We start from the raw sequence: 13697 nt of genomic DNA, 5'->3' as shown, positions 1-13697 counted from the left end.
CTACAGGTACACTCTTGCACTTTGAGGTTCATGTTGTTCTATTGCACCTTGTTAACGGCGTGCTCTTCTGGTTCTTCCCATTGGCACTATTTGCTTTCGCGGTGTATGCTTCATTTGTTTTGGGGCGGTCTCGTTGGTTATGGTTATTGACCATGCACTTAAGCTCTCTTGGAAGTCGCTTGGGTAAAAGCGTCTGCTGAATGAAATGTGTAGGCTATATATAAAGGATTATGGCTGGGTCAAAATGTCTGCTCAGTGTCACTCGTGTGTGCTAACGGCTATGTGCTCTCAGGAGGCCGACGTGTCGCTAGGCGGTCGCGAATGTTTTCTTGCTCTTTGGCTTTGGTTTCGTAGCCGGCGCGCATTTCGCATTTTGTCCGAGTCCTGTGTGTCAGGCGGACGGGTGCGGGTTGCATTTGTGCTTCACCTGCCGGACAATTTTAGTGATCGATTTTCCGTCCTCGCACCGGCGTTTCATCATTTGTCGTGCTCGATTTGCGTCTGGGGCGTGCTCGCGGGCGTTGGAACGGTTAGTCATTTCTCTAATAGCGTGGGGCAACTCTAGCCCCTGGCTTCGTACATAGTGTTGGGGGGTTGACGCAATGAGGGTTATTGAGTCGTGACTCGTTGGACTCAATTTCGGCGGGCAATTGCAAAGTCACAGCACTGTTAGAACTGTATCCCACTAATTGTACCCCATTGTCTAGGGTAGTATAGGTATTAGGTAGTATAGGTAATATGCGTATTAGAGGTTTGTGTACTGTAGTGTGTATTAAGTATTCTAAATCAAGCTATCAGAGTACTGATACGTTATGTTATGCAGGTATAGCTTTGCGTGGTCTTGCCCTAGGGAATCCAGGGCCAGGCTGGCCTTGTGGTGGTTGTGCATTGACAATAAAGACTTGAATGTGAACGTGTTTCCTATCATTGTAGCTCTCTGTCGTGGGGTAAATATGGTGCAGGAAGAGGATCATTGCGTCTTGTGATAATGAGGCACAGTGAATATAATCAACCAGGGTAGATCCTGGTTGATTATTATTGATCTGTGGAATTTGATATCAGGTAGTGAGACGTCTACAAGCTGGACGTGCAAGTGTTTTGGGTTAGGGTTAGTAACAACATAGCTGACGTCACGTGTCGGTCAGCACATTCCTTGCCAAATCTCACCCTGGCGACTTAACCATAGCCACATACGCATGTACACAGGGGTACTTAATCATAGTAATAGCGTGAAAGCTGGTGTGGTACTCTTGTTACATGGCAGATTAATTCCGCTTTCTGTCCCCTCTTTTACATGGTGCACTACCTCCGCTACATGCCATTCATCGACCGCAATGAGCGAGCCCCTGTTCGTCACCGATGCCGGGGAAGCATGATTACATAACGGTTCACCGGGAGGCTTGGAATCCTGGCCGGCGCTGTGGTCCGGACCCTAAACAACGTTGGCGTCTCAAGTGGTCTAATGTTTCGTCAGGTCGTCGTGGATCGTAGGTGACTCAGTCACCGTCAACGTAGGATGTCGAGGCCGTGCCTCAGTTGGCATGTCGAGGCAGTGCCTCAGTTGGGATGTCGAGGAAACACCTCAGTTGGGAATCGGCGTAACTCCTCAGTTGGGAATCGGCGTAACGCCTCAGTTGGGAATCGGCGTAACGCCTCAGTTGGGCTGTCGAGGCAACGCCTCAGTTGGGATGTCGAGGCAGTGCCTCAGTTAGGAATCGAGGGCCTCAGTTGGGAAGCAGAGGCAGTGCCTCAATGAAGTAGAGGTGGTGCCTCAGTTTGGAATCCAGGGCCTCAGTGAAAGTAGAGGCAGTGCCTCCGTGAAAGTAGAGGCAGTGCCTCAGTGAAAGTAGAGGCAGTGCCTCCGTGAAAGTAGAGGCAGTGCCTCCGTGGTAAACACATCCCACGTACCATATCAATAAATAAAGCTTAGGGGCACTGTCTGCGCCGAGCTACACTCATCTAGATTATGCATGGCTGCAGACACTTATTCACATACAGGACTGCACCTCCATGCGGTGCGGTGGCACGGGGACACACAGCTCTATGCAGCTCACGGTCACTCATTCATGATAGATAAGGTTTAGGAGCACTGTCTGCTCTGAGTCACACTCATGTAGGGTAACCATGGCTAGATAAAGCTTAGGGGCACTGTCTGCTCTGAGCTACACTCGTGAAGGTTAACCATGGCTAGATAAAGCTTAGGAGCACTGTCTGCTCTGAGCTACACTCGCGTAGGTTATGCATGACTAGATAAAGCTTTGGAGCACTGTCTGCTCTGAGCTACACTTTATTAGGTCAAACATGTGCAACACGATGCTTGTTCACAACAGATAAAGCTTAGGAGCACTGTCTGCTCTGAGCTACACTTGTATAGGGTAAACATGGCTAGATAAAGCTTAGGAGCACTGTCTGCTCTGAGCTACGCTTGTGTAGGATAAACATGGCTAGATAAAGCTTAGGGGCACTGTCTGCTCTGAGCCATATTTACTTCAGTTAGCATAGCAACTCTCACTCACTCGCGCCACTCACACACACACAGATACAGCTTGGTACGCGTCTGCTGAGCACACCTGTTAGGGGAAGTATGGCAACACAACACTCATATCAGTCACATTTCCTGGCACCTTTATGGGCTCCACATACACGCAGCAGTCTAGTACATTTGTCTCATCTGGCATGTGGTTTGTGTTGGGGAATGCGTTTGCTGCTCTCTGCCCGGATGTCGAGACGTGTCTCAGGAGACAGTGTCTCAGTTGGGCAGGGAACCGCTGCGAGCACAACCATATGCCAAATCATATTACAATAATGTATTGTATCGTGTGGAATAAAGTATCAAGTAACAACACTACTGAGTCCTCCTGCCTGAACCAACCCAAAGCAGAGTTTTCAATGCTGTTCCTTGAAACTATCAGCAGACTGATTATCCTTTTTAGAGATATGTTTTGTTCAACAACACTTGTTGTGACACACCTACGGTTTACATTTAATTAAAAAAACAACTGGGATAGAGCGTGGGAAATAAGTCAATTTTTTTTAAAGCAGGAATAAATAAATTGGGTAACCAGTAGATCCAAGTGTGTGTGTTTAGAAAGCTACAGCCTTATGAGCATGCTCCAAAAACCTTGCACAAACAAACACTAATACCAAACCTTGCACAAACTCACAAAGTCTCAAATTCCATTCCAACAAAAGTACTTGCAGACTTCTATATCGTTGGACCGGGATTTAACACAAATTGACAGATGTATCCTCTTTTCCTTGTCGTCCACCTCTAAGTGTTCAACCCTCAGGGTAATTTCACTCTTTCAACATCCAGAGGAACGTTCCTTCTGCACTAAATTCCTGACTCCCTGCGTCTCCGTGTGTCCGTTCCCCTTCGCTTTCTTGAGTACCTGCAGGTGCTGGGCCTTGAGAGCGCCGAGCTCCTTCTCCACCTCACAGATGTGGCTGGTGGCCTTGGCCACCTCGGCCCTCTCCAAGTCTCTCTCGGCCAGCAGCTGCTCGATGTGTTGCTGCTTCTCCTTCAGGGCCTCCTGCAGCGCTGTGGTTCCCGAGATCTTACGGGCGTAGCGCGACGACGTCTCTGTCAACTACAGGGGGAAAAGGAGAGGTGGAGGAAGGAGAGACCAGAGGACAAAGGGGAGAAGTTAAAAGGAGGATGAGGGGGGGTAAGAGACCGTGAAGAAAGAGTAGGGTTGGGAGGAAGAGTGGATGAATGAGAGTAGAGGGTGAGGATGAGGAAAGGAATGGAGGAGAGAGGGAATTTGAGTGATTAAATAGAAGAGATTTTCATCTTTCCTATCCTCAGCATGACTGTCAAGGTTCGTGCATCTAAAATTCTACGCAGAATATTGTTCTTCTATACGATACTACTCCAGTTGAGTCAATATCTCTTGCAGAATTGGAAACAGAGAACATGCATGCTAAATAGACATAAAATAGCTGACATAAATAGAATAAGCTTGACAAAAATGATGTATACACATCTTTGTGTCAATAAGATGATGTGTACAGTATAATATTGTAGGCTATGACAATAAGATCTGTCAGTCTTTTTCACTGTGTGTGAATGGATTTGTTGGTGACACTTTAGATCCAGGTGCTTAGTTAACAGGCTAATAAGAATTAATTAACAGGTAATCAGTCTGTTATAAGATGCTAATTAACTTTAGTATGTGTTAATTAGACTAGAACAGGGTTTTTCCTGGGTCAAAATGGGTCTTCGGTGCTAAGATTTTTTTTTGAAAAAATATGTGTGTTACCGTGTCACCTTATTAGCAGACATCTATGTATTTATTTTATTTTTTTACCATTTCATAAATAATGGAGGCTATGCTTGAGGAAATCATTTTTCTTCCACTTTAGATTAAAATAGATAGGCTAATAGTCCAAGCCCCATGGTGCTATCATGTATGGTTCAAAGATTATCAAGGTCTACCTCTTTACATATATATGCAAACTACTGAAATGTCTATCAATAGAATCTAGAACTAACCAGTGGTCAGAAATGGAACACACAAACTATGAAATTCAAGTTGATCTATTATTACTTTTCATTTTTATTATACAAACTAAGCTAAGGGGAGGCAGTCAATTGCAGAGGTCACATCCAGCTTGTGAACATTTCACCCTCCGCTTTTTGTTGCCCCCCTGGTAGAAGGATCTGACAAGGCCATGTACAAGTGATTAATTGCGATGACGGCTCCAATAGAAGTATTAGCGAGCACATATAACTTTATATATATTTTCTAACCAATGTATTTATTCCCAGGTGTTTTGCAATTTCCTTTTATTTTCTTCGTGCCTACACTATGTATTATCATTCCAGGTTAAGAATACCAATGGAGGCAGCGTTGGAAATCGTTTATCAAACTTTTGTCAGCATTTTGAGTGGAAATTTCATTTGCATTTGTACAGGTGTATTTGTGCACGTCAAGCTGGCCCTCGCAACGGAACGACAGTTTACTGGCTACTATGGCGTGAAATTAGTGCCAGGAGAGCGAGCTCTGTAAAAACGATTTGTAACTTGCAAAAAAGATTTGTGTCTCTGTAGAAAATGATTCGTGTACTTGCAAAAAAACGTTTTGTGTCTCCGTAGAAGAAGGCAAGATTTGTGTACTTGCAAAACAGATTTGTAACTTGCAAAAAAGATTTGTGTACTTGTAAAAAAAGGTTTTGTGTCTCCGTAGAAGAAGGCGGGAACAATGCTCCCAAAACCATCTAAGCCAATCAAATATAGCCATTTCTGTGTCTAGTATCATTGGACATTTTCGTCTGTCTATCACACAAAGAACGTCAGCGAATAAGAACAAAACTAGAATGCTGATGATTTCAATGGCGAGTCATTTGGTTAGTTCAAAATATCCATGGGCATGTATCTTTAATGCAACATTTAAAGATTATTCGGTTAGCACACTCTTAACAGTATAAATTAATGGATAAGAGTCGTAGTAAGTTGAATAGTTTTTTAATGTAAATATGTATTCGGATATTTAATTAGACGACCAGTCATTAAACCTAGCATTAGTTGGACAATGTGCAGCTAAATGGCAGGGAACTGCCGCGAAATCTCTCAATATAGTTAGTGGTTTTCATTCGAAATGAAAGCTGCAGTAAATAATACACTCTAGACTGAAAGATCCATATCTTTTTAATTTATGCGCTTAACTTTCCCAGCCAACATTTGAGATCTATCCAGTGTGTCCAGCTCATGTTTAGTTTAGCATGGCGAATACACCAACATTAAAAAACATGTAAAGTTGTGAACGCTTAGTATGATGCTTAGCGGCTGCAATTTAGCTGCACATTGTCCAACTAATGCTAGGTTTAATGACTGGTCGTCTAATTAAATATCCGTATACATATTTACATTAAAAAACTATTCAACTTACTACGACATTAATTTATACTGTTAAGAGCGCACCCACATTTTCTCTATTCAGGAAAAACCCTGGAGAAGTGTTAATAATATTAGTAAGGGTTAGGGCTAGGGTTAGTGTTATTGTAAGATGAGATAATCATTAGTAGGTAATAAGACCCTGATAAGATGCTTATTATATATAAATATGTGTAACACATATATAAAATGTATTAAGGCTTATTACAAGCACCTGGATATAAAGTGTGACAGATGTGTCTGTTTCTGTAAAAGTTTGTATGTGCGTTTGTGTGTATGTGTGTGTCTCACCAGTCCAGTGCGGCTGGGTCGGCCGCCCACAGAGGAGGCCACAGAGCTGACGGAGCTGATAGAGGAGGAGCTGGGGCTATGGGCCAGCGAGGACACGCCCATGGCCATGCGCTTACTCTTCTTGGCCTTGGCCGGGCTGGTGGAGGGAAAGCCTATACGGATAACCTTGTGGATGGGCGCGAAAAGACCAAACTTCAGTGGGCACTGGAAATACCTGGTGGAGTGGAGAATGAGAGAGGTTTGAGGATGTCATGTCAAGGCTAGAACGGCTCCTTGTCCTTGTCTCCTAGGACTAAAAGATCCCATGACATGCTGTTTTTGGATGCTTTTATATAGGCCTCAGTGGTCCCCTAATACTGTATCTGAAGTCTCTTTCCCGAAGTTCAGCCTTGGTGCAGAATTACAGCCACTACGAGCAGTCCGCGGATCGCGAATACAAGCGGCCGAAATGAGTTTATCTCCGCAGGGTGTCCGGGCTCTCCCTTAGAGATAGGGTGAGAAGCTCGGTCATCCGGGAGGGGCTCAGAGTAGAACCGCTGCTCCTCTGCGTCGAGAGGGGCCAGTTGAGGTGGCTCGGGCATCTGATAAGGATGCCTCCTGGACGCCTCCCTGGTGAGGTGTTCTGGGCACGTCCCACTGGGAAGAGGCCCCGGGGAAGACCCAGGACACGCTGGAGGGACTATGTCTCTCGGCTGGCCTGGGAACGCCTCGGGGTCCCCCAGGAAGAGCTGGTGGAAGTGGCCGGGGAGAGGGAAGTCTGGGCCTCCCTGCTTAGGTTGCTGCCCCCGCGACCCGACCCCCGGAAAAGCGGCAGATGATGGATGGATGGATGGACGAGCAGTCCGACAATGAGCTTTCCTCAGGACGTGCCGTTTCTGTGTCTGTAGCTTTAAATGCTATGAGGAAAAGAGAGGTGGGGCTACCTGCCATGCTTCGGTTGTTTGCAAGCCATGATGTCTCGAAGAAAAACCAATGTCGCGCTCGCACGGTCGTAGCTCATTTTTTCATTGGTGGGCCAAATTCTCTGTGCGGGCAAAGCAGAGAAAGGGCAGGTAACCTTCCCTATTGTGACATCACAATACAAATACCCAGGGCTTGGTTTACACCTATCAAAATGTCTAGCCACTGGGGGACCAAAGGCAGGCTAGGGGAACTCATATTAATGTTAAATAACCTCCTAAAGTGACATTTTCATGTCATGGGACCTTTAATGTTCATGATTATTGATTTTTGATGAACTCCTCTTGGCATCTGAGTTCAAGATAAGGTGAGGAGGGGACATATTTAGTCATTTAGCAGACGCTCTTATCCAGAGCGACTTACAGTAAGTACAGGGACATTCTCCCCGAGGCAAGTAGAGTGAAGTGCCTTGCCCAAGGACACAACGTCATTTGGTTTGCATAGCCAGGAATCGAACTAGCAACCTTCTGATTACTAGCCTGCTTCCCTGCTTCCCTAACCACTCAGCCTGCTTCCCTAACCACTCAGCCATTTGACTCCCTACAAAGTGACAAAGTGATATGTGCTCATTAAGATACAGCTACTTGGATTGGTCACACTTACATTTTTTCCACGCCTTTAACTCTCTGCTACATGAGTATTTCATAAGTCCTAGCCGAACAAACAAATCCTAGAGATGCCTAGCATCTTGGTTACAAAACCGTATCAAAATTGATGTTGCTTGCCCATTAGGCATTTCACACAGACCTCATAAGTCAGACCACTTAGCACTTCCTACTGAATGCTTTGTAAAAGCCTCTCAGGAAACCAATGCAAGCAGAAACATGTTTACATGCAGTGTTAATATGTAATATGCTATTCATTAAACTGTCATGTGAGGCACATGTGATTTGTGTCAAGGATATGTTCCTCGCTATATTGCTGTCAAACATCCACGTCGAGAAAGCTACTGGCTAAGTGGTTTGCAGTTGCATCTTGAGTATTTTCCATGCAAAAACGAATCTCTCAAGTCATACTTTGATAAATAAAATATGATTGTTTTGAGCACAGTGGAGGTTGCATTCTGGTTAGTGCGAAGGGCCACTATTGTTTTATGAAGAAATGTAGACGTGGACTATATCTCTACTCTGGTTTTTAGTGAGGTGGACAAAGGTATCTGCGGTCCACCAAGCCATTTGTTTTCCATCTATGTTGAAAAAAGATTCTACTGAATGCGTAAAACAGTGGGTCTGGCTTATCAAAGAGTGAAGGGGTGATTTTGATCTAAAATAAACATTCCACTGGCTGTGGAAAAGCTGCCCTGATATAATGATCCTATTTGGACTGACACAAAACCACACATGATCAATTTCTGAGGCAAAACAAAAAACTGCAAAAAGAGAGAAAGAGAAAGCTGTGTGCCTGGTGTGTGGGGGGGACAAAAAGATAAGAGGGTGAGAGTAAGACAGCCAGCCAGACAAGCAGAATGACAGATGGTGTGTGTACCTGGTTCCAGCTACTGCTCCATCATTCTTCCCCAGCGGTTCGTCCAGCTCCACACCGCACCATTCGCCCTTGGCAAAGTCAGTCTCCCCCACATAGCGCACCACCCCCGTCTTAGTGCCCCCCACCTGACAAGACAAAAGAGCATAATTAACAACTACAGAATAGCAGTAATTATGTCAACAATCATGTCAAAAGTTACAGTATTGTATGAAAATATCTATACAATTATACACAGTATATTACATTTACATTTAGTCATTTAGTAGACGCTCTTATCCAGAGCGACTTAGAGTAAGTACAGGGACATTCCCCCGAGACAAGTAGGGTGAAGTGCCTTGCCCAAGGACACAACGTCATTTGGTTGGCATAGCCGGGAATCGAACTAGCAACCTTCTGATTACTAGCCTGCTTCCCTAACCACTCAGCCATTTGACTCCCTACAAAGTGACAAAGTGATATGTACTCATTAAGATACAGCTACTTGGATTGGTCAAACACTTACATTTTTTCCACGCCTTTAACTCTCTGCTACATGAGTATTTCATAAGTCCTAGCCGAACAAACAAATCCTAGAGATGCCTAGCATCTTGGTTACAAAACCGTATCAAAATTGATGTTGCTTGCCCATTAGGCATTTCACACAGACCTCATAAGTCAGACCACTTAGCACTTCCTACTGAATGCTTTGTAAAAGCCTCTCAGGAAACCAATGCAAGCAGAAACATGTTTACATGCAGTGTTAATATGTAATATGCTATTCATTAAACTGTCATGTGAGGCACATGTGATTTGTGTCAAGGATATGTTAAGTAATATTATAAGTATATTACATTTACATTTAGTCATTTAGTAGACGCTCTTATCCAGAGCGACAGAGTAAGTACAGGGACATTCCCCCGAGACAAGTAGGGTGAAGTGCCTTGCCCAAGGACACAACGCCATTTTTGCACGGCTTTATAGGGTATTTCACACTGCTCCTTAAGGTCTCCGAATAGGGTATGTAGCTGGTTGGGCTGAAAATGGCCCAAGTGCTGTTCTATGCGCCCTAATGCCCCCTGTGAAATAGCCCTGGAATAAAGCGAGAGGTTTTCTCTCTTTTATGGTATGCTCATGAATATATAGATGAGCTGCACGCTGATTGGTTGGTTTACAACAGGTGAAGCTGCAGAGCAAAGACGCAACACGGCCAACAGCACTCACTGAAACATCGAAGGTGGAGACTTGAAATAAAAACGTACAAATAAATCTATTGTGTCTACACAACACTGTTTTCAACAGATTGACTAGATATCATTTGAAATGATAACGTTAGTTGTTTCCACTTCTGTTGTCGAAGCAAACAGGATTGATTTAGGTGGGTAATGTTAGGCTACAGCTTAGCAACCACACTATCGTGATTCAGTTAGCTCTAGCTATCTTGCTGAAAAATAGATCTGGACAAACATGCATCGTGACTTGTAGATTTACATGACAACACAGGTTATTTATTTGAATGAAACAGTCAGGAACATGAAATAACGTTAGCCCCATTGCCAATCAACTAAATTATCACACATTCTACCTATGCATGCTAGATGCAGGCAGGATACGTTAGCATGGCTATTAACTGTTAGCGACAACATCATACAACAGCTTGCGGTTGTGATGAACATGAGGTCGGAACAGGAACAGCTTCATAGCAAATCCTGCTTTACATTGTCCAAGGTTTTCATAGGATCTTCATAGACAAACATCACAGCCCGTCGAGTGTTTGGTTCCTTGGGAAGACTGAAGTGTCAGCATTCCCAGTATAGCCTGGAACACTGCATTTACGACCATAGTGCATTTTCTATATCCTTGAAAAACGTTCTTCTTTGTCATTCCGTGGAAATACACAGAGCAGCGCGCAGGTTCACTGTATGTCCATTTTACCCACTGAACTGTTGTTATTCAACTTTGACAAGGTAAATTCGGTTTTGCAGTCAATGACCCCTTTAAAATACTTCCTTCTAAACTCCTTCCATTTCAGGGTTGTCCTCTGAAAAACACTACAGTAGTTCCAAAGGCAATATTGTCCTTTTGGGCAATTTTATTGTTGTTGTTGAGCATACCTCCAGAAGTGACGGGAAAGGAAGTCCCATTAAAGGGTACAATCAGACAGGAATCCCGGTGTTGCAAATGGGGGTGGGGTGGATGTGTAGAGGCACAGAGGCGACAACATTGCACTGCCAAAAGTGTCATCGTGCATGACTGGAAAAGCTGATATGGCCTACATTTGTGAGTCTGAAACTAGGTCAGCAATGGCTATGCTGGTGTGATCAGACAGACAGCGAGGCACTGAGCAGGTTCTGAGGGTGACGGATGGTCAAGAAGACCACCGCCATCTTGGAAGCTTCTAGGGTGAGCGGCCCAGCATGGTCTCCCTAAAACAGTTATGCCTGTGCATGACCCAGACCCTCGCCCCTCGGCTTGAGGCAACGGCCCCGGTGGATGTAGGTGGTATTGCATTTCCGATTTGCTACCCGACTCGTCTGGTCGTTTTTATTCTATTAACTCCAGTCAACATATCTAAAACTATCTCCCCAAATATTTTTGGTTCGATTCTCAAACCTGGCTCATACTACTAGCTTTTTCATAGAATAATTTGTTAATAAGTTTGAAACCAATCCGAAATGGGTAAACTAGCACCCCATTTATTTGCTTACGTCAAGAAAAGTTGCCTGGAAACGTGCTCGCGGATTAAATAAAATACAATTTAGTAATTTAGCAGACGCTCTTATCCAGAGCGACTTACAGTAAGTACAGGGACATTCCCCCAAGGCAAGTAGGGTGAAGTGCCTTGCCCAAGGGCAGAACGTCATTTTGGCATGGCCAGGAATCGAACCAGCTACCTTCTGATTACAAGCCCGATTCTCTAACCGCTCAGCTACCTGACTCCTGATACGAACAGGGGACGAGCACAAAAGGGAACATTAGCAAATCGCTGATTTACCTGAGCTGAATGAGAACAAGGAGAAAGGGCTTGATAATCTACAGTTGCCTGCCTTTATTGTAGCAAGTTTTACAAATGGTTGCACACATACATTACGGTTGTTTGAAAAGTTTATTTCCGTTATTTTGAAGCAGATTTAACCATTTGGTAATGAACGTTATTATGCTCATGGCATGACAAACGCAATTATAGCGTAATATAATTAGTTATAATATTGTGGCATGTTACGGTGTCATTATAGATTGTTGACATGTTTTTTTGCAACCGAATGCGAAGCGGCTGGGATGGGAATCAGCACCTCCAAATCTGAGGCCATGGTTATCGACCGGAAAAGGGTGGAGTACAATCGGGGAGGAGATTTTGACCCAAGCGGAGTTCAAGTATCTCGGGGTCTTGTTCACGAGTGAGGGAAGAATGGAGCGTGAGATCGACAGGCGGATCGGTGCGGCGTCCGCAGTGATGCAGGCTCTGCATCGGTCCGTTGTGGTGAAGAAGAAGCTGAGTCAAAAGGCGAAGCTCTCTATTTACCAGTCGATCTACGTTCCTACCCTCACCTATGGTCACGAACTGTGGGTAGTGACCGAAAGAACGAGATCGCGAATACAAGCGGCCAAAATCTTCTCCGCAGGGTGTCCGGGCTCTCCCTTAGAGATAGGGTGAGAAGCTCGGTCATCCGGGAGGGGCTCAGAGTAGAACCGCTGCTCCTCTGCGTCGAGAGGGACCAGTTGAGGTGGCTCAGGCTCCTGATAAGGATGCCTCCTGGATAGGGATGCGTATTGATAAGATTTTAACGATTCCGACTCCTTATCAATTCCTGCTTATCGATTCGATTCCTTATCGATTCTCATATCGATGTTCCCCTCTACAGCCATAGTTCTGTGCGTCCTGCACCCCCCCTCACTCTAAACGAATTTCTCAAACTGGCTTTGACTGGCTCTGAAATGAGCTAATACCTACCACCTCTAGGCCTCTTCAGGCCTCTGTTTTCAAAACTAAATCTAGTTGGAGATAGAAACTTTCAGTTTCCTTGTGTTCAAGCTTCTATTACTCAACACCAGTAGGACTTACAGGGGTCCTAACAACAGGGGAAATAACTTCAGTGTCACCTTTCAAAAGAGACCATTTACATGCATGTACTCCAAATGGTTCAACAACAGCTTTCAATGTACTTTGGGTATGTTGTTTAGGCGTTTTCAGGCACATTTAACAGGACTATTGAAAGGTTAAACCAGGGCTCAACATTAACATTTTTTGGCACTGGCCGGGTTTGAAACTTACTGGCCCCAAGACAATTTTTACTGGCCCCCCCTCCAAAAGTTGTAATTGGGTGTGCTCAAGCCTTCGGCGAGAGCACAACCTTTGTTCTCTCACATATATATTTATTTATTTATTTATTGTTTATTTTCGCCCCCCTAAGGATCAGTCAATATTTGGACTACATACACAACGGCGGTGTCAAAAGGTTCGTCTTGGTAGCGATTGCGTTGGTTGTATTTTTATTTACGTTCCGTTGCATGGTTTAAGTAGAAATTGCGTTTTTGTGGTGAAAAGTGAAGCTAACGGTGGCTAATTTGCTAGCCATAGTCACTGACGTTACTAACGTCACTACGTCACTAACGTCACGAAAACACACGTGACTACCTGTAGCAGAACATTTGTTTCACGTCTGTTAACATGGGGGATAGCTAGGCTAACTATAGCTTTACTGCAAGGCAGCTGCAGGAACGCCACAAGCAAAGATGCCAGGGTGATAACTATTTACTCATTTTACTTTGTGATGTGAAACACAATTATGAAATGTAATGTACAATATTAGATGATATTATTAAGGAAGGGGCCCACATCTACTTTTGGAAACGGTAGTCTACTATTTCACTGAAGCATTAGCATCATGACATTAGCCTCTGTTGCCCGGGCAACACATACTACAGTGGTCTATGATGCATCTGTTTTCAATCTTTAAAATAAACATTCCTCACAAATACATTTTCGTTGTAGGATTTATTATGACATTACAAGTAAACGATTTGTGGGTGAAATTATCATTACCTGTGGTTTCAAACCAGTGTAGCTCACTGCAACGCTGTAGCCTAC

The 13697-nt window shown here is 44.3% G+C and overlaps 1 protein-coding gene across 5 annotated transcripts in view; it reads right to left on the bottom strand.

Moving 5' to 3' along the window:
- The window catches only part of clip2 (CAP-GLY domain containing linker protein 2), an 86711-nt gene that overhangs the window by 33855 nt on the left and 39159 nt on the right, over positions 1-13697 (bottom strand). For all 5 annotated transcript variants that reach the window (XM_062485498.1, XM_062485500.1, XM_062485502.1 and 2 more), the window contains 3 exons: positions 8633-8757; positions 6188-6401; positions 3393-3590 (listed from right to left, as the gene is read on the bottom strand). In XM_062485498.1, the coding sequence (XP_062341482.1) occupies positions 3393-3590; positions 6188-6401; positions 8633-8757 (537 nt within the window). The remainder of the gene's footprint in view (positions 1-3392; positions 3591-6187; positions 6402-8632; positions 8758-13697) is intronic.

Source organism: Osmerus eperlanus, chromosome 19 (genome assembly GCF_963692335.1).
Source record: "Osmerus eperlanus chromosome 19, fOsmEpe2.1, whole genome shotgun sequence".
NCBI classification, from domain to species: Eukaryota; Metazoa; Chordata; class Actinopteri; order Osmeriformes; family Osmeridae; genus Osmerus; species Osmerus eperlanus.
This window is presented reverse-complemented; position numbering and strand designations above follow the sequence as displayed.